The sequence below is a fragment of the Pipra filicauda genome, unplaced genomic scaffold (assembly GCF_003945595.2).
Source record: "Pipra filicauda isolate LSUMZ 115617 unplaced genomic scaffold, ASM394559v2 scaffold7_size6619720_pilon, whole genome shotgun sequence".
In the NCBI taxonomy this organism is placed as follows: domain Eukaryota; kingdom Metazoa; phylum Chordata; class Aves; order Passeriformes; family Pipridae; genus Pipra; species Pipra filicauda.
This window is the reverse complement of record NW_024104976.1, coordinates 2,905,919-2,925,595: the sequence shown is the minus strand read 5'-3', so window position 1 is coordinate 2,925,595 and position 19,677 is coordinate 2,905,919. Positions and strand designations below refer to the sequence as shown.

The window sequence follows — 19,677 nt, the reverse complement described above, 5'->3', positions numbered from 1 at the left end:
CTGGTTCTTGAAGGCATCCCCCAGAGTGGAGCCAATTTTTTTCTAGAATAGTTGTCCTCATGTATGTTGTATCCTTAGGGTGTTCACTCTGACACTGTGCTTCTTTCAACAAATCAAGTACATAAATTTGATAATACATAAAAGCCTAGATGGGCAAAATGTTGTGCAGAAGTCCCTGCCAGGGAAAAAGAACTGGCTGGGAGCCTTATCCTGCCCTCTCAGATGTCCTTTCAGGCTGATAGCCTGGGAAGTCCCACACATGGGAAATATGGTCAGTGAAGGTGGCCACAGTCATCTGATGTAAATGTATCACAGCAGGCATAGCCCATAAATGGGACCTCGTGTAGCTCAGACATGGGATAGAGCTCAGATCCATGAATTGTATTGAATACATTTGTCTTTTAATTTTGCAGTTTGGGAAGAATGAAAGATTACTTAGAGCACACACTCTGAACACAAGACTGAAGTGTGATATGGTTTTTACACTTTATATGCTGTGATTTTAAGGAGAATGTTATTCCTATACATGTGAGTAAACATGTATATTGTGTTCATCTACATTTAATCTATTTACCATGCATATTTTTGCCTGTATTTCTCATGAATACAGGCAACCTATGCCTTTTCTTAGACAAAGACTGATCATGTTTCTAATTTTTTGATTGCAAGTTTGATTGCATGAGGTATAAGGAAGGAAGAAAGACGAAACCACAGCCAAAGAAGAGCAGAGCCTTGACTTCAGCCTAACTCTCCACTTCTTGCAGAGGTCTTAGATTGTTACATTTCTAACAGAAATTAATATGAAGTGAATTTGTCAGCAGATACAAGGTAACCGCAAACAGAAAAGTCACTATGGGAGGGGTTCTTCCCATTCACATCAACTGAGAAAGAGTTTCAACTTAATAAATACATTTTAAGGCGTGACAGGAAAATCTGAGGGGAAAAAACTTGCAGAAGTTTATCAAAATACAAACAACTCCAAGTTAACTTTCACTCTTTGTTGATAGTATACATTTCCCTTTCCCAGTATTTATATAATTATGACTCATTCAAGCCCTGATCCTACAGACTTAGATAATATCCTAAAAGATTTGGTTTTAATCCATGCCAATAATTAAATCCACATTTCTCTGTCTCATGTCTGAATGAGCCCTGTTTGCAGGGAAGCTTCAATCCCAACACCAAACCAACAAATTCAACCTTAGCCATCAGGTTACAGAGCAGCAGATTTCAAAGCAATTTGTTTCAGCTTCCCTGATGCTTCTGGTACTGATGCAAACCCTGTTGTCTTTGAATGCTTTAAGACAGAGAAAGAAAGGGGAAGACTGGAAGACTGTGGAATAAATGGATCTGATTCTTTCCCATTTCTGTTGATCTAATATTTTGGATGTTAACCGATGCCTGGATATCCCATTTCACAAGAATTTTGAGGCAACGAGGCTGCAAGCAGATAATTGCAGCTTGGAGCATCTTTCTGCACTCTGCACGTTATTGTGAATACGGGTGTTTTCCTGAGCAGCAGTGGCAAAATGCCCATGGTATAAATCTGATTTTTCTGCTGTAAGTCTTGCTACAGAGACCTGGGGTATTTGTCAGGTTGTGGAGTGAAGGCATTGTATTTCCTAGGTGTACTTTTTTTTCTTTTTTCTCCACGGGAAAATTCATCTCTGGTGCAGCATCTGCTTCTTAACAAGGCAATGTCTTGTTTTCCTGCCAATGTGTCACAAATTTAAAGACATCCCAATCATGGGAACAGCTTTTCTGCTCTGGTGACTCATCACTTAGTGCTTAGAACCAAGGGCCTCAGTTCAACTGAATCCCAGCATCCAGTGAAAACGTTCTGATAGATTAAATTATGGACAAACTTAATTACTGGGGGTACATTCAAATCATATTATATATAATTTTGACCAATGGTCAACTTTAGTATAGATTAATAGAACAAATATAAATCGAATTGTCAACACTAATTAAAAGAATGAAGGAAAAACATCAAAAGGATCTCAGAGGGCATCACCCTCCACTTCATAATTGACTCCCTGGGGCAACACATCTTGGTGCAGGGTGAGAGCCGGTGCAGGCCCTGTTTGGCTGGCTCAGTTTGCAGCGGGTGTGTGAGAGAAGCAAATCACGTTCTTTGGGGTCGGCTGCCTACACGTGCGCCCAGAACTGACCAGCGCATCTCCTGGGGAGGCCGTGCACGGCGTGCAAGGAGCGAGTGCTGAACTGCTCAGAGATGTGCGTGGGGCAGGGGCGGTGGCTGCAGGGGGCAGAGCATCCAAGCCACAGTCTGTTTTCACGAGCCACCCAGGAGAGGGGCAAGGCTGCGGCTGCATCACGCCAAGCCAAAGGCGAAGGGGAATAAACCTGTCGCGGATATGGGTTAGGTGGGATTCCACCTGCAGGCTTGGGGCAGACAGAGGCGGAAAGGGCTGAGAGAGGGTGGGGGGACCAAGAGGGTGGGGGCAGGAGGGATGCTGCTGGCGGAGCTGGCGCTGGCGGGGGTTGGCAGCGCTGCCGCTGCCGCTGTCGGGGCCGGTGGTGCCGGACTACGAGTCCCATCGTGCCCGGCAGGGCAGGCCGGCGGTGCGCAGCCGCCGCGCCGGGCACCCACCTGCCGCCGCGGGCGCTGGGCTCGGGGCGCGGAGGGGCGCGGAGGCAGCGGCGGCCGGGCCGGACGCACCGCGGGTAAGGCGGCCCGGGCGGGGCGCGGGGCATCGCCCGCGGGCGGCCCCGCGGGGCTCCGCCCAGTGCGGAGCGGAGCGGGCGGGGAGCGGAGAGATGCGGAGCGGTGCGAATCGGAGCGGAGCGATGCGATGCGATGGGCACGGCGGGGCGGCGGCGTGTGGCGGAGCATCCCCGGCGCGGGGTTCGGATGCGGCCGGTCCCGGCCCGACCCCACCCGCGGCCGCGGGATCGCCGCCGGGAACCGTCCTGGGAATGCGGGGCACGGAGGGATCGGCCGGGCGGCCCCGCCACGCCCGGGGCTCGGCGGAGGCGGCTTTGCCCGAGCGCCTTCCAGGGCAATGCGTGTGTGTTTATTGCGGAGCGCTCGCATCCTTCGCGCCGGGCGTGAAATGACAGAAATCAGATGGAGCGGTTTAATAAAATAAGAAAAGGAGGTGGGTTTTTTTTGTACATGAAGATGAGCTGTCCCTCCTTGGAGATCTGTCTTTTGTATGTCAGATATACGGCAGGACCGGCGGAGGGTGGTTCTGCTCGGCGGCCGGGGAGCAGGTCAGAATAAACGGGCCAATGACAGGTTCAGGAACAGGATGCTGATTTAGGGAATTTAATAGCATTTCCAAGGTCTTGAGATGCAAAATGTGTCCTAAACCCCTGCATATTTACATTAGATATCACACATGCCCTGTTTTGTCATCTTCTAAATAAAAAAATATCAGGGTGGCCTAATTCAAGCGGTTTTGCTTTGATGGAAGCCTTGGGGTAATTTCTTTTGCCAGAGTAAAAATCCACAGTTGATCGATGAGAAACCTGTAGAGAAATCTGAGGACTATAAATACCAAAAAATCAATGATAACTGGTTAGATTCATGTGACCATCCTGAGCTTATCAATAACATAAACTTATGAAAGAAACAGTTTAACATCATTAATGAAGAAAGAAATCCAGAAATGTTATGTTATCAAATATCAGTTTAAAAATAATTGGAAGAAGCAATTATATTTTTATACCATGAATGGTACACTGTATAGATCTATACTTTTGACAGTGTTTAGTAGAGGAAATATTCAGCAAGTTACTGAGTAGCCTATTTGTAGTAAATAGATGCAGTATTTCAATTTCTTGTCATATGAAAGCTTTTCGTTAACTGATTATTCTAAGAAATTGCCCTTGAACTTCCTCTGTTCTGCCCTCCACTCTTGGAGATAGGAACATGTAATGGGAAAGAAACACCTGGGACCAACTGGCCTAGTACTGCAGGCATCACATCTTCTAGTTCTATGCAAGGGATACAATTATTAGAAAAATAAACTCATACTCAGGGATGCATGGCAGTGTCTCACTGAGTTATGCTATCAATATTGCAGTCTTTTATGCATTATTCTGCACTCATTTACTGCCTAACAGCCTGCCTGCTTTTGCTGTGGTGCTCTTTGCTGTACAGCTCTTAACTGGTTTCCACTATGGATATCTTTAAATTTTTACCACTCTTTAAAAACTGAAGATGGTTATGTGAGTTATTTTAGTGACTTCACCAACCTTAATTCCACATGTGTCTCTTTTCTCACTCATCCAGCTTGGCTGTATTTGTCTGAACTTAGCCAGTAGCCTCTCTCATCTTGATAATCTAAATAATTTTGTTCAAAATAGTGCCCCTTGCTCTCTCATTGCATAACTTTTCTTTCTTTGCAAAATTATTATTATTTCCAGTATTTACAACTTCTGGCAAGCATTTCTGCAGTAGACAACATTTCTGCTGTTACTAATCTACTTTAGGGGGTTTTTTTTGGTAGCATTCCTGTATTATTGAAGCTCATAGTTTGGTGCCTTCCTGTAATTGAGTACCCTTTTGACTGAGGCTGAGGTGGCTGTGCAGGATTTTGCACTGGGAGGCTCCAGGTAGCATCCTGTAGCCACAGGTATTTGCACATGGTAGGTTAATACTGGGGTGAATGCCTATGTTCTGTTTACTGACCACAGCACACAAGTGTAGCAGTGACTTTTGTTTAACAGTGGAGTTTGACCACCATTATTTGGTGCCACAAAATTCTGTAAACTTTTTTTAAACTGTTTTTAAATCCTTCTTTCAAAGAGCAGCTGGGACTGAAAGTCCAGCTGCTGTGCTAAAATAGGGAAATCTGAGAACAGTGACAAAAAGGTAGCACACCGCTTGCTATCTGTTGGCAGCACAGGTGGAACAATACTCTTGTTAATAGTAGCCAGTGTCCTTTTTTCCTATCAATGTTTCCAACATGTGGAAAACAAACACTAGTGTTGTCTTTTCCAGGGCTGGCCTGATCTATTTGGTTGTAAAAATAAAAAATCTGTTTCCAGGTACAATTTATTCTCCTGTTCGTTGCTTCAGCTATCAGGATGTGCACATCAGGGATGGCTTCTGGCTTTGGTTTATAGCTAAAATGCAAAAAATGTAAGGGAGTTACAATGTCTCTGTACATTGTAAAAAGAAAAAACAGCTTGGGAAAGATGCAGAAAGAAGTTTTTATAGAAGGTACCTGCCAGTGATCATTATTAAGGATCCTAGTTCTCTGGTCAGTAGTATATGCTCTTTACCTTCCCTTTGGGTCTCTCTCTGCTGTGTTTTTGCTTGGCAAATATTGTTCATTTTAAAGATCCACTTCAGTGAATGAGGCTGTCTGTGGAAGAAGGGACCCATAACCAAAGGAAAAGCTGTCCACTGCTTGTCACTTGAAAGATGGTTCAATCCCTTGTCTTGCCACAGACTTCCCATTTGACCTTAAACAAGGCATTTCTTTCCCCTGACAGGGCCGTGGAGAGGCTCTCATGTGGCTGATGGTGTTTAAGGCACAACAACCGTTGTTTCCATGTAAATGTGATTGATCAATGAGGATATCAGACCCTGGCCTTTGGCTTCCCAAGGATGCCTTTGTACAAAGCTGCAGATAACTGATACCCCAATGTGTGCTTTGCTTTGCATTCGTGGTGGATGTGCTGTTTACAGAACTATAGTTCTTTACATAAGACACAGTCTGGGAGACCGAACTGGATAAAACCAGCACCTTGTAAACATCACAGCTGTTACTGTAATGGGCATGGTCTGTGTTCATCTGGGGACTGCAGAGCCATGGGCTGCTGTGTCACAGACTGGGAGCACGTCTGCTCTGCGACTCTGCTGACCAGGGCAGGTACAGCCTCTTGTTCCAAGGTAAATCAGCACCTGGCTGCAGAATCAAACCTGCAGAGTCTGGTAGTTATTGAAGGAGGCTGAAATGTCATTGATGTCTCACAGAAGATAATGAGGCCCTTTTTCTTCCAGTTGCTGTCGAATGGACACTTCCAGTCTCATCCAGGGGCTGTTAGTTGACCACCACCAGTACAGCTCAGCAGGAGGGTGTTCTGTTCACATCAGAGTGGAGCTTATAGATGACAAATTGTGGGTGGAGCTGCCACTTCATAGTCTATTTTGTCTATATGAAAAGACTCTGTTGTGCAGGATTTTCAGCCTTGCACTTCACACCACCCTCAGTTTCAGACAGTAACTGTGTTATGTTTTTATTTTAGAAAAACTAATTAACCTTGCACAGATTTTCAAATCATCACTGGAGTTCTAAAAACGGAAGAAACCTACCTTCCAGTTCCACAAAATTACTGTTGCCGTGAGCAGAAAGATTGTTTCATTATTTTATAACTAAACTTTACCCTTCTAAAAGCAAAGGGGAGTCTTCATCTGCAGGAGACCCGACAGACAGGCAGGTGTCTGGTCTTTTCCATTTCCTATACTAGATACATCACTGGAGTGTCAGAACACCATAAACAGTTCCATTGATATCCGCAATCCTTATGTTCATTCTGTCATCCTCTTCCTGTGGGTAGGAATTGAGTGATTTAAAGGTTGCTTTCATTAAGTAAGACTGGCTTAAATCATCATATGGTCACTGTATAATTTGTCATCATTTTTGTATGGAAACAATTCTAATGGTTATGATCTAAAAATATGATGATACCTAGAAACAAATTGCAAATTCATCAGGCACTGTAAAGAATACTTCCTTCCCAGGACTTAGTTTCATGTTTTGAATGCTTATGAGTAATACCACTAATGTTATTTTAGAAACAATCAGAAATTAGTTATTACATAACATTATTTTGCATCAGTAGGAGAAGCATTAATGTCTCATCTTTCTTTAATCACCACTGAAAACCTTTTCATGTTATCTAAATCAAAGGGAGTACATCCCTTTATGTCTTCTATAAATAACAGTACATTCATATGGATAATTTTGCAATATACATGATAGTTATTTTCTTATAAAGGGCATGTCTGAACTCCCATTAAAGTGAATTGATGTCTCACATTTTATTTGCATGGAAGTTATCAGTCCTCCAATTAGGAAGCCAACTGTAATGTAAACGACAGAGTGGCATAAGCATTACCAAGGTTCAGAAGGGCTCATCCAATTATGAAGTGGAGTTTCTGATTCTGTATGATTATCCTAAAAGTTCAGGCCTAGTCTAGTATTAGGACAACATAATTGTTGATTATTCACTGGTCTCTGTGTAGGACTAAACCAGTTGCTAGGAACAGAACATGAAATAACCCTGCATTAGCCTTGGAAAAAACCAGCGTTTTAAATATACAAGGATTTTTAGGGATTCTTTGCTACAGGATGACAAAAGATGGCAAGCTAATCTGGGAATAGAAGAGATCTGGCCACATCACAGCTCTCCCAGCCCTGAGCTCAGTGCCAAGTGCAGCTGAGTGTGCTCCCCACCAGCCCTAGACACCCTCTTGAAGAATCCAGTTCTACAGAACCTCAAACAGGTTGTTTGCTTTGATCCACCAAGTGACCATGCTGTGTCATGAATGGAAAAGAGTTAAAAAAGGTGACTAAACTGGAACAGTTCAGTGCTTCTTATGGTGGAGTTCTTCAGAAGTTTTTTTTGGGGGGAAATAGACAGAAAAGTTGGGGAATTCTAGAAGACCAAATTCTTTACAGGTCTCTCTTCCATTTGCTTCCTATGTGAGTTTCTTTGACATGTCTGCTGTGTCTGCATCAGGACCTGTAGCTAATACTATTTTCATCCTACCCACACAGAACTCAGTTCCATAATGCTTCCCTGTATGTTCCTGTCACACCTGTGTGCTGTAATGGCCCTAATGCGTTCTTTCTAACTTTTCTGAGATTTCTGAACCTCCTACCTCAAAACATGATCTCTCGAGTATACATCTCCCATATATTCATGGTCAGAAAGTACACTGGTACATTAGTCTTGCATTTTAAGTATAAAAATTAAAAAGGAACCTTATTTCCATGTCAAACAATGGAGTATTTCTAATTTTTTTTTTTTTTTTTTAAGTTTGAGCTTTCAACAGCCCAGACTTATTTTCCATAGCCATTCCCGGAAAGCAGAGAGGTTCCCTATCTAGCACTTGATTAAATGTATTGGTGGAAGCATTCCACTGCCTGGACAGTGCAGGACAATCATCCTCCTTCTGCTGAGCATCTGCTTGTGTTGCACAAACACGGCTCTTAATCATAATGGCCCCAATCCTATTTATTTGGTCCCGTATCAATTTAACTTGGGATTAATTCCACCTGTCTCTTATTTTCATGTTTAGCTACTTCATTCTGTTTAAAGAAAGGGAAGAATTTTTCCACATTTACAGATCAGTTTCACGACTGTTTTTCAAAACACAAATATCCACCACTGTGGTTATGGAGATAGTTTGAAGCAGATCGTGCAGCAGGATTTCCTTTCTAAAGATCACTTGTAATGATCTAAAAAAATGAGAACAATTTCTCAAATCTGGTTATAAAAAGGTATTTTTTTCCCAATAAAAATGCAAAGAACTGTGTTAGATACTTCCTATTCAGCACATCTCTCTATATATCATAAATGCACATTGCCAAGCAGCTTCTTTCTTAGCTTGTACATGCTATCAAAAGCTCAAAATTCATATCATCGGTATCACGGTATTCTCATTTCTACAGAACCCAGAGACATGATGTTTCTGTAAGTGTACAGGTTGTGTTTTGACAGCAAGAGTCTAAAGTGCCTTTGTAGCTGCTGGTCCGTAGAAGGCTCTGTAGTTCGGGTTGTCCCAACACTTCCCAAGGAATCCAAGCAAATGTGAGTGGGACCGCTCTGACAGTCAACATTAATTCAGTAGAGGACTGATTCACTCTCAGAAAGAAACATCTCTTATCAGCAGCAGAAAATTATGACAGTGTCATGATATCAGTGGAAACTACAGCCTAGCTACTCTAGAAAGCCCTTTCAGAAATGTATAAGGACAACAAAAAAGTACTTATGGAACATGGCAAGGTATAGAGGAGTTATATCACAGCAGGTGTTGACTACATAGAGCAGTAATGATTTTATGCAGGCTGACTAATGACACCCTTTTTCTCTTTGGAAACACATTTCAAATCCTGATGTTGACATATGTGACGAAGCTGCCCCAAATAAAACCATATGTATTTCTTTCTTTAAAAGGAAACAAAATTAAAAATATAGCAGTGGGTTCTTTGAAGTTCACTGTGAAACCTCTGTGCTCCACAAAGATTTAAAAGTAGTATGTGGTTAAACAGAAATGCTGCCTCTCACGGTTCTGCATTATCTAGAATCAGCACAGATTTCACCTTTTGGGCACCCAGCAGAGCGCTTTGCTGTGTAACAGTGGGGACTCAGGCCCATGGGAAACTACGATGCTCCATACTGAAACTAAATGCAGAAAAAGAGATGGGATTTGTGTTCTTCCATTCCTTAATCTCCTCTTTCACACTTCCCTGTAAATGTGAAGGAAACCCCCCAGTCTTACCCATGGTCCTTCATTCTGCTTCCCTCCTTGTCCCTGATACAGTGTAACATTCAACAGCACATTTCCTCTGCAGTTAGACTGGACATCTCCCTTCAGCTGCGTGACACCTGATCTGCTTTGGTATGTTCAAAATAACAGGAGCAGGGAGTCTTGATTAGGATTGCTTTTTTAACTAATGGTTTCATACAGTGATCATAACAAAGCAAATCCAGTGGATATCATGTATAAGAAGTAAATAGTATGTGCACACTCAGAAAAGCCAAGCCACAGTAAGAAGCCACACAGGCAGCATATGGTCCTGTTTACATACACTAAATTAACAGTATGGAATCCAATTAGGAAGGTGGAGATCGTAATCAACACATTAGACAGCAGTTTCTAGAGTGCGTGAATCAAGACTTCAGCATTTCCTTCCCACACTGAATGATGCTGAATTGTTGGATTTATCTCATTCCCTTGGTTTCTGATAATGTGACTGTGGTGAAAGGTCAATCTAGTGCATTAAGCCAGGACATGAGCAACAGGCGTTTCAGCTGAGCTTGCAGTAGCCTCTTCAGCAGAGTGAAAGCTCCAGAAGAGCTTTACTGCTTACGGGGATTGTGGACAAACAAACTCCCTAGGCACTGTCTTGTGCTTTTGTTCAGTCACAGAAGAGTAGGATTCTGTTGTGAAAGGGAAAATATCAAGGGAATTTCTGTTGTAAATGTGTGCATGCAAGAAAAGCATGATTTCAGTCTCTTCCACTGCTAATCTAATAAGGGTTATCCAATACAGTGCTTCATGCCATGAGGGAAGTTAGGCTGATACATCAGTAATATCTGGGTTTATGTTTCTCTTTGGGGTATCCCTGCTGCACATGGTCAGATACTTTCTCTTCCTAACAACTAAAAGGAAACAGTTACAATATTGGAACTGTCACCTGTTGAAAAGTGTCTCCTGGCACATCTTCCCTTTATGGCTGAGCATGTAGGCAATTCACAAAGAAATCAGAGTGTCTGGTGCACACAAACCATACTCTGCAGTACCTACCCATTGGCACCTGGATTCAGCTTGGCAAAGTTTTTAACAAAAGCTGTTACAAACACAGCCTTGCTGATACCAGTAAAACAATTCCTGGCTGTGTTGCCTGAATGGTGCAGTGCTGAGGAGAGAGCCAAGGGAGAGGTTCTGGTACCAGGCATTCTGCACCACAGAACTGCTGACCCTCCGCCAGGGAAACTGTTGTGTGCTCTCACTAGTTACTTTTCCAACAACATTTAATTACCCCAACCTTGGGATTATATTTCTTTCTTTTCCAGGGATGTGATTAAACTCTAATAAAATAACCATTTAAACTGTTAAATAGTTTTAAAAAGCTCTAATCCCCTCAAAGAAAATTTCCAGCTCAGTTAATGGCTGCTAGCTGAAATGTTATGTTTGTAATGGGTTTATGCAAAGGAACTTAGAGAAGGCACCTTCTGCCTTAGTACAGAATGTTGTGCTGCAGCTCAATTTGTTTTTACAGTTTAAAAAAATATCACAATATCACAAATATCACTTTTAAATAAATGCTTTCAGTATTTAACAAGTATTGTTAAATTGTATTGATTAAACACATATCGAACTAGTGTTCTCTTTAAGCACCAAGTACACAAAAACATTAGCTCTTTTGGACTTTTTTTGGCCAAAATATCTCTCACACTCATTGCATATGATGATATTTTGATATTATAAGAAAATTACACACCTGTTGTAACTTCGGGAAACATCAGATGCCGACTAACTTCCTGAAAGAGACTCACAATTTAAAGGATGGTTGAATTCTATGCTGACATTTGGAATGGCTTGTTGATGATGTCATGCCAGGAAAACAGCAGCACCAAACAGAGCAGTAATAAGGAACAAAATGAGAATGTGCTAGGGAAATAAAGCTTTTTCTTGAAATGGGATGTTTATGTGTTTCAAGTCAAGGCTCATTGTGCCTTGCAGTAGTCATAGAATTCCAGATTTTTCAAATTTTTAATTCTGCTAATTATTCTCTTACCCTTTTGTAGGTTACTGATTTTTAGTCTTTTTGATAAATAGAAAAATTATATATGTTTCAATATTTAGTATTTTAATAGTGAAACTCTTAAGTAAATGAAATATTTTCATTTGGATCTTGAATAAAAGAAAAATAAAAATCAGGCTTCCAGCTTATATGAAGAGAATAGAACCCACATGGATTTTTTTAGCTTATGACTGCTAAGGACGTGGTCAGAGGAAATCAGAGTTAGGGTTGATACGTAAGCCAGTCGTAGGTGCCAGTTGGTTGGTTTCCATATCAACAATGACTTCAAAATTCATGAATGCAAAAACTGTAAAACTGCACAGTGAGCTGTGTAATTCAGAGAGAGCTGGTGCTGCTGTGGGAAACCTGGCAGACTTGAGGGCCTGGAGCACAATTAAAGTCCCCAGATAATGCTGTTTCTGATCATAGATTAATTCTCTTTCACTCCGTCCATTTACAGGCTGATTCTGGTTCTAGAATTTGTTCTGGACAAGAAAAAAAGCAAGTAAAGACAGAGAGTCCTTTGTCATATTGTCATATGACAAATAATATGACAATGACTGTTGTGACCATGCAAATGAGAACTTCTTGTTCCTGATCAGTTGGGATCATCTAATAAGGAACCACATTCAAGTTTTAAAACTAAGAGTTTGTGAAATACTGAGTCCGTATTTTTTCCATGGCTGTGTTTTGAACACCTGCAGGTGCCCCATGCAGCAGACTGGTTTACAGATAATCTTCTGAGCTATGAGTAGCATGTCCTCACTCCAAGAATTATTTTGATGATAAGTGCTGTTGTGTGTAACCGAACATGTTGAAATAAGACTAACAACCAGCTTTAAAGATGTTTAGGTCATCCCAGATGATGTGGGTTAGCTTTCAGCCATCAGCAAAGCTGGGATAAGATAGAATACTTCAAGGCATAACATTTTGTTTCTTGTTTGTCAGTGCTGGACTGTTGTCTGTAACTCTACCACTTTGCTTTTGGCCAAAAGAGCAAACAGATACTGCTGTTTGCAAGCAAATTAAATGAAACAGATTTATTTCAATGGAAAAGGAAAATTCCTAATGTTTTTCTTATCTATTCTTGGAGCTTCTCTCTGCTGCTGCACCCAATCCTTGCTATTCCATGGCTACTGCTGCACAGGCAGCCCCAGCGCTTCCCACACCCCCCCTGCTGTGCCAGGACATGTTGCTGCTTTGTTTTCATTAATAAAGTGTCAATGTGACTCTGAGCACGTGGGCTTTCTAGGACTCTCAGCTAAATGGAGATACTCATAATGCTTTATTGTTAACAGCAAGTGAGGCCACAAGAAGCTCAGTACTCCTGAATGGTTGAAATCTTGACAAGCAGCATCAGTGGAGCAGTGCAGCAGGAGCCATGTCTCTGCCCTTCCGAAAAGAGTTGGAGAAATACAAGAATATCAATGAAGATGAAATACTCAGCAAACTCTCAGAGGATGAACTGAAGCAGCTAGAGCATGTTCTTGATGACCTTGATCCCGAGGTTAGTGATGGGGGCCAGGGGGATCATAGTTCAAGAGTTCCGTGTTATAAATGCCACATACTGCAGCATTTTTTATTTGTATTCTGTTACAGTGTAGCCTAAAGTATGAGCAGCTCAGCTACGGACACTTTGGTTGTATTCCTGCTGTGATGTGCTCCTTGCTTTTGTAGAAGTCACTGTAGCCTTTGTCTATCCCTTGTCTATTTAGACATGAGCTTGTCTGCAATCTAAATCTTTAATCATGTTTGTACCCTGCAGCACAATGAGAAGCTTTTTATGGCTGCTATTTCTGAGCACAGCAATAAACAAAGATAACGTATGTTTGTGAGGATCAAGTCTTTTGAACTTCTGAAATCTGTTGACTGTGGCATTCAGCACAGATATTTTTAGCTGAAGAGAACATTTTTAGGCATGATTAAGAAAAGTAAGATTCAGCTACACAACTGTCATTTTCTAGGGAGTAAGGATGATTTGGATATTTGAAGACACCCTCACAAAGAATTTAAAGATCTCTGGCCTGAGAACCACTTGGTCCTACAATAATAAGGTTACAGTCTCAAGTGTGCTGTGAATTCTCAATGTACCTACCCCAAAACATTCAAATTGATGTAGGAGTTTGAAAACTGGCAGGTAAACTGGCAGATAAAATCTGTTCAATCTGGAAGCAAAATAAATTTGGAAAAACACAACTGATTTATAGTTTCTAGTTCTATAACACCAATTTACCTGGAGATTAAGGGTGGGCTTTACTGTTCTCTCCCTCCATGTTGCCACTTCCCTCACTACTGCCACTTCTACAGTGGTATTTTCTGGTATTTTCAAGTGTCTGGAATCTCAAATGGTGACACAGAAAAAAATCAAAAAACAGACACCAACCAACCAAATTAAACAGGCCATGGTGCATTGGAGTCACACTACCTATTTGTGCATGCACAGGTAAAATGTCTAGTGACTTGAGTTCACTGGATACACTCAGAATTCACTGGATATTTGCCATGGGTCAGATTTACTGTGCATGTTCTGGTCAGTGATGAAGTGTTTCAGAAGTATTCTGGGGCATCCTCAACACGTTGGCTTTACTACATGTGCACTGCAAAGTCCACACACCTGTATTCCTTTCTGGGATTTTCTGGACTGACATGTGGATTTCCTGGACTAAAATGTGGAAGCCTTATGTGTCTTCTTATGTTATGGGATGAAGATGCAACCACAGGGTCACACAGCTACATGTTGAGAGTGGGACTTATCTGCTTGCTTCCTCATACTCTGAATAGCTGAAGTCCACATCATTTACCAGTCTCTTTCTGTGCGTGCCATTCATGTCTGAAGTCCAGGAGACATCTGCATTAGAATGAAAGGAATTTTGTTTCTTATGAGACAGAGAAAAATGGTGAGGAAGAAGAGCAAATGAATAGAAGAAAGTGTGTAAAAGATTTACCTGGACTGCAAACTGTGGTCATATGTGTAACACAAAGGACTCTGATCTTAGTTCTTTGGTGCTGTGATTGTAAATGTGGTTCATAAAAATATTAATAGGTGGTAAATCAAGAAGCCTGAACAATATACTGCTTTTCATGGTTACATTTAGGTAAGGTGTGTTATTGCTGTTGCCAAAGAGCATTATGCAAAGAATGATGGCACATAAAAACTGACAACATTGAGATGAAATTTGGAGCACTGTGTGAAACTGCCTCCCTCTCCTCCACAGAATGCTTTGCTTCCAGCAGGATTTCGGCAGAAGGACCAGACCACTAAGGCTGCCACGGGCCCTTTCGACAGGGAACGCCTGCTCTCGTACTTGGAGAAGCAAGCGCTGGAGCACAAAGACAGAGAAGACTTTGTGCCATTTACAGGGGAAAAGAAAGGTACTGTCCATCTTCAGTGGACTCAACATGTCAGTGCTGAGTGATGGACTGTCTGGTGCCTGGCTTTTTTGTGGAATACACTGGGACAGAAGAGGGGAAGGCTATTACTGAGCAGGGTGAGGCTCAGGAGTCAGACCTAGAGCTGTTGTGGCAGCAGCTGAAGGGATGGTTTTATTTGCTGCACAGGGGTCTGTCTGACTGCTCTGGAGTTACAGTGGCAGGTTTGATGGCTTGTCAGTGGCTGTGGGAACACACAGGCTCCAGTCCAGCAAAGGGCTCAGTCAGCAGCTCCCTGGGCAGCAAATCCCTCTGTGTGCAGTTAAGCATGGACAAAGGTGCCCTCACCAACCTCACAGGGACTGTTCCCATGTTAACCATTAGGCCGTGCAAGGGTAGTGCAGTGGGAGAGGCATTCAGGAGGAAACATATAAATGCCTTCCTGAGTAAGTCTTGCCTACAGTTGCTGTAAGTAACAACTCGGGGAATAAAGTTACACAAAATAAGTATTTTTCCACTTGTTTACTAGCACATCTGGCAATGCTATTCATGCAGACAGTTTCCCTGCTACCCTTGTCCTACAGCTACAGGAAAAAAAGGGGAAAACAGGAAAACCTAATTTGAATAATTCAAACTTTGGTAGGATAACCTTAGGGCAGGAACAGTCATATTTTTTAGCAAACAATATTCCTTTAGCCACACTACCTCCTTTTCCTCATTTGTAAAAAGTGGATAAAAATGCCTACCTCAGGCCACCCCTTCATTCAAGAAGGAACTTCCTATGCCTGGGTCCATTTCTGGCCATGTAATGGATTTGCCATTATTTCAATGGGTTCTGCTTAAGGGAAAGCAGATATTTCAAGAAAGTCAAGGGCAGCATTTTTTACTTTATGTACCATTACCAAAGATGTAAAATGTTATTTACATAACATTTTATGGACTAGGAGTGAGCGAGGAGTTGTTACTGTCATTACATTGTGTTCTCAGTCTTTGAAACAATGGTTTTAGACAAATGAGATATTTTTCAGCTAGATCTGATGTTATTTTACCATGCAGTATATTCTCTAAGCTACTTTTTCGTCCATCACAATGTCTGTGTTCTGCTCTTCACAGAGCTGATTCTGGGCCCACTGAATGCAGTGACACTGCAGAGATCCTGCCAGCAGCAGGAGTGATCAAGCGCATCCTGTGCAGAAAGGGAAGTGGTTTATTGTAGTAGGGATTTATTATCAATTGTTTCCAGTCTTCTACACACCACTGTGTCAAGGCAGTAGAACTCACCACTTGCAGGTCTCTGCAAATACACAAAAACCAGGGGTGTGTGGAATTAAATATACTCATAGGACTGGCACTTGATCTGTACAAAACAAGTCTCTGTATTGTCCCTGACAGTGTTACTGTGTGTACTGACCTATTTATTCCATTTCAGGTTTCTTTTGATGAAGGTGAAGCAGTATTATTCCTACATTTGCTTCTAGATGCCCTTAAGGTGCTTATTAGTGCAACTTATTAATTCCTGGTCTCTCTAGTGTGGAAATACCACTGCTTTGCAAACACAACCAACCACACATTTCACTTTTCCCTCAGCACAGAGTGAATGCAGCTCTGCTAGCATTCTAAACTATTCTTAAATTGGCTTTTGATTCACTGTGTTCATTTACTTCAAAAATTACACTTTCAAGAATTATCACAATTATGAGGTTATGACAGAATTTTAGGCTAAAGGAATTATTTCCCTAATTTCTTCTGTTCCTGGTACAATACAAATTTCTGACAAAATCTTCAGAATTGTCTTTAGCAGATTAAGTCAAGTGAGTGTTCTGTGATTTCTAAAGTAATTTTACAATTATAATTGAAACACAAAGAATTATACTACAGTTCCTTCGAAGTCAAAGGCCAAATGCCATGAAAATACCCTTTCTAAGTTAGAAATAACTGAATTAACCTGAGATCTGATGAGGTCCCCTACCTTGACAATTGAGAACTGATGGACTGCACAGTGTCATTTTCTTGGTGCTTTAAGGGAAATAACTGACTTTGAGAAAAAAGCTGCTTATTTTGAACTTGGCATATCCTGTATTGTTTATCTCCTGCTGCCCCTGGCTTGCTTGGCAGGAGATGTCCTACAGGAACACCACCAGACTTCCAGCACTTGGGCTTCACGCCCTCCTTTTTTTGTTCTCCTTTCCCCTTGATCTGCACTGCAAAGACTTCATGCAGAATCTGAGCGTTATAAAACATATAACTGAAAACTCCATCTGCCAAATGTACTGAAATCTTCCCATGCATTGTATGATGATCCTGCTAATTGGTTGAATCTGGTGAAATGTGATGAATGTTCCACAAAGTCCATGTGTGGCTGTCTCTGGATCTTAGAATCCTTGCTTTTAACTGCAGTGTTACTTATTTTGACACTCTCAATTGAAAAGAAAATAACGACAGAATGGCTGTATTAAAATATTAATTACTTGATTTACATTTATAAGGAGATATTTTCTATGGGAGGAAACAAAGCAGTCCTGCAAAGACGTTTTCAAGATATGATACTACATGCTAGATGGAAAGTCACTATAATTAGAAAATAATTAGTATTCTTCCAAAGCTCAGTAATTAGTTCAGGATAAATAATTTAAATTTCTAAAATATATTCTCGAAAGAATCTAAAGAAGGATCTCTCCTGAGGAAAATCTTGTTCCTCACCTTCTGGTCTCTAAGGTATATTTACAGATTGGTAAATATTTATATGATTATATTATATAGATGCCTGTTAAATGATTTATTTATACTGTAGAAGCATTGCAATGTAGCCCTACTGTAGATAGCCCCAAATTAATTTGATACTATTTCTGCAGTTAAAAATTAAATTCTCGAGCAGCTCAAAAATGCATCCTGTTGTGTCTGATTAGAAATGGGAGGTGGTGTGTACCATTTGGCACTATTTACCACCTGAGCATACTTGTGTGTCAGTAGGATGAGAATATGCCAAGTGTTGTTTCAGCTTTTGTCAGCGTTTTGTACCATGATGTTTGTCTCTCACCGGGAAATCATTTATTTTTTCAAATTACGAAACTGGGATGCTTCTGTTTAGTGACATTTCTACCAGTTCCTACAGTTATCATGCAAAGTTGAAAGTGTCCTGAAAAATCCAGTGATGAGCAGAAAAGAAGGTGGCATTTAAAATGTCTTCCTTCCGGAATAGTCTGTGTTACTTCATTATTTTTTATCTACTGTGTCTATCTCTATTTTTTTTCTCTGTTGCTGTTAATGTTTTATTAGAGAGTTCTTGACCAAAAAGCAATTCCAAGCAGCTGCTGAAGGACAAAATTCAGTTGCCTGTGTTGGTCTCTGTATGGTGAACAACAATAAAGTTTTGATTGTCCTAGAAAACAAGCCAAAACAAATTCCAGAGCTGACAGGGATATCCAGAGTGGTTAAAACACAGGAAGTGTTAAATATGAGCCCAAGATGGAGGGGCTGATTATGCAGGGAATTGCCTTGTTTTTGATTGTAATTGTGGTTTCAAGAGGTTGGAAATATTTGGCAAAAACAATCGAACGTATGGCATGCATTAGGGTTTTGGCCCTCTGCCACATTGCAGCTGGGTAACGTACTTCATTAATTACTGTACAGAAAGGCTTTAAGCTTGTATGGGATAATTCTCAAATTTCAATGGAACCCCAAGTTTTGCCTGAACCAGGGCCAGAACGGTCACAGGCGCACACCCGAACTGGCCATGGAGAAATGTTTTCAGACTGCTTTACCCCACATCCTCCCCAACACAAGTCTGGGCTGGGGACGTCATCTGAGTGTCCCCACAGCGAGTGTTTGCTCCCACTGTGGTATGAAATGATCTGGTGGCTTTCAGGAACTGTTGTGCAACACAGCTGTTTGTTATTAGTGAGCAGTGGCAGTACAGGGAGTTAGGGCTGATAACTGGGGCCATAGTGATGGGCAGCTTGTGAGTGTTTGTTTTGTGTATTTCTGGATTAGCTCCTACTTAGGATAGATATTCTAGAAATCCCTACATAGAACCTGATGATCTACAGAAGTTATTTAGGCTGACCCACTGCACTTAACACATACTGAATCAGCTGGTTGTCAGACTTCCATCACTTCCATCTCTGTATCATTATCAAGTTCATGAATGGTCCGGGACTAAAAAGAAAAGGTGGAGAAAGTAAGAGGCAGTGCAGGCACAAAATATTGAAGAGCACAGTCAGCACAGCATGTTTTCTCTCATGGAATGCAGTGTGTACATCTGACCTCAGTTAAGAGCTGAGCACTACTGTAATACAAACATCAACTGGGAACAACATCTCAGTTTCTGCTTTGTTGAAGGGGTTCTACTAGCTACATAGTATTAATGAAACATAATTAAAAAAAGTTCCTCTGTTGTGAAATATCATTAGATGTGAAGGGTTGCTATAAGGATTGCTGTTTCAGCCCTTCACTACTGTCCCTGTTTTCTTCAAGGTCTTCTGCTCCCTGCCAAACCATTGCATTTTGGATCTGATCCAGTTCTCATCAAAGTCATGGAAAAACTCCTGTGGATTGGGCTATTATTATTTGTGACTGGAAAGGGAAGTGGAACATGCTTGTATGTGATTAAATACTAACATTTTCAGCCAACTGATAATAGGGAAAAGGAAGAAAATAAGGATCATTAAACCAGAGAACTTTTGGCCAAACCCCTGTTTCAGAGACCATTTATCTTGCATGTGGTGCTGTGCCAAGCAGAGTATCAATATACAGCATTAGTAATAATACATTTTCAGGTTAGAGTATTAGAGTA

General features: G+C 41.4%; 1 protein-coding gene across 2 annotated transcripts in view; it reads left to right on the top strand.

The window, feature by feature from the left end:
- The first annotated feature begins 2,325 nt into the window (after positions 1-2,325).
- TMOD2 (tropomodulin 2) overlaps positions 2,326-19,677 on the top strand; it is a 33,613-nt gene continuing 16,261 nt past the window's right edge. Inside the window, exons 1-3 of one of the 2 annotated variants that reach the window (XM_027732138.2) lie at positions 2,326-2,387; positions 12,815-13,023; positions 14,732-14,888. In XM_027732138.2, the coding sequence (XP_027587939.1) occupies positions 12,898-13,023; positions 14,732-14,888 (283 nt within the window). In that variant the 5' untranslated portion in view covers positions 2,326-2,387; positions 12,815-12,897. Of the gene's footprint in view, positions 2,388-2,581; positions 2,689-12,814; positions 13,024-14,731; positions 14,889-19,677 lie in introns of those variants that run through there. The other variant, XM_027732137.2, reaches the window with a different exon arrangement.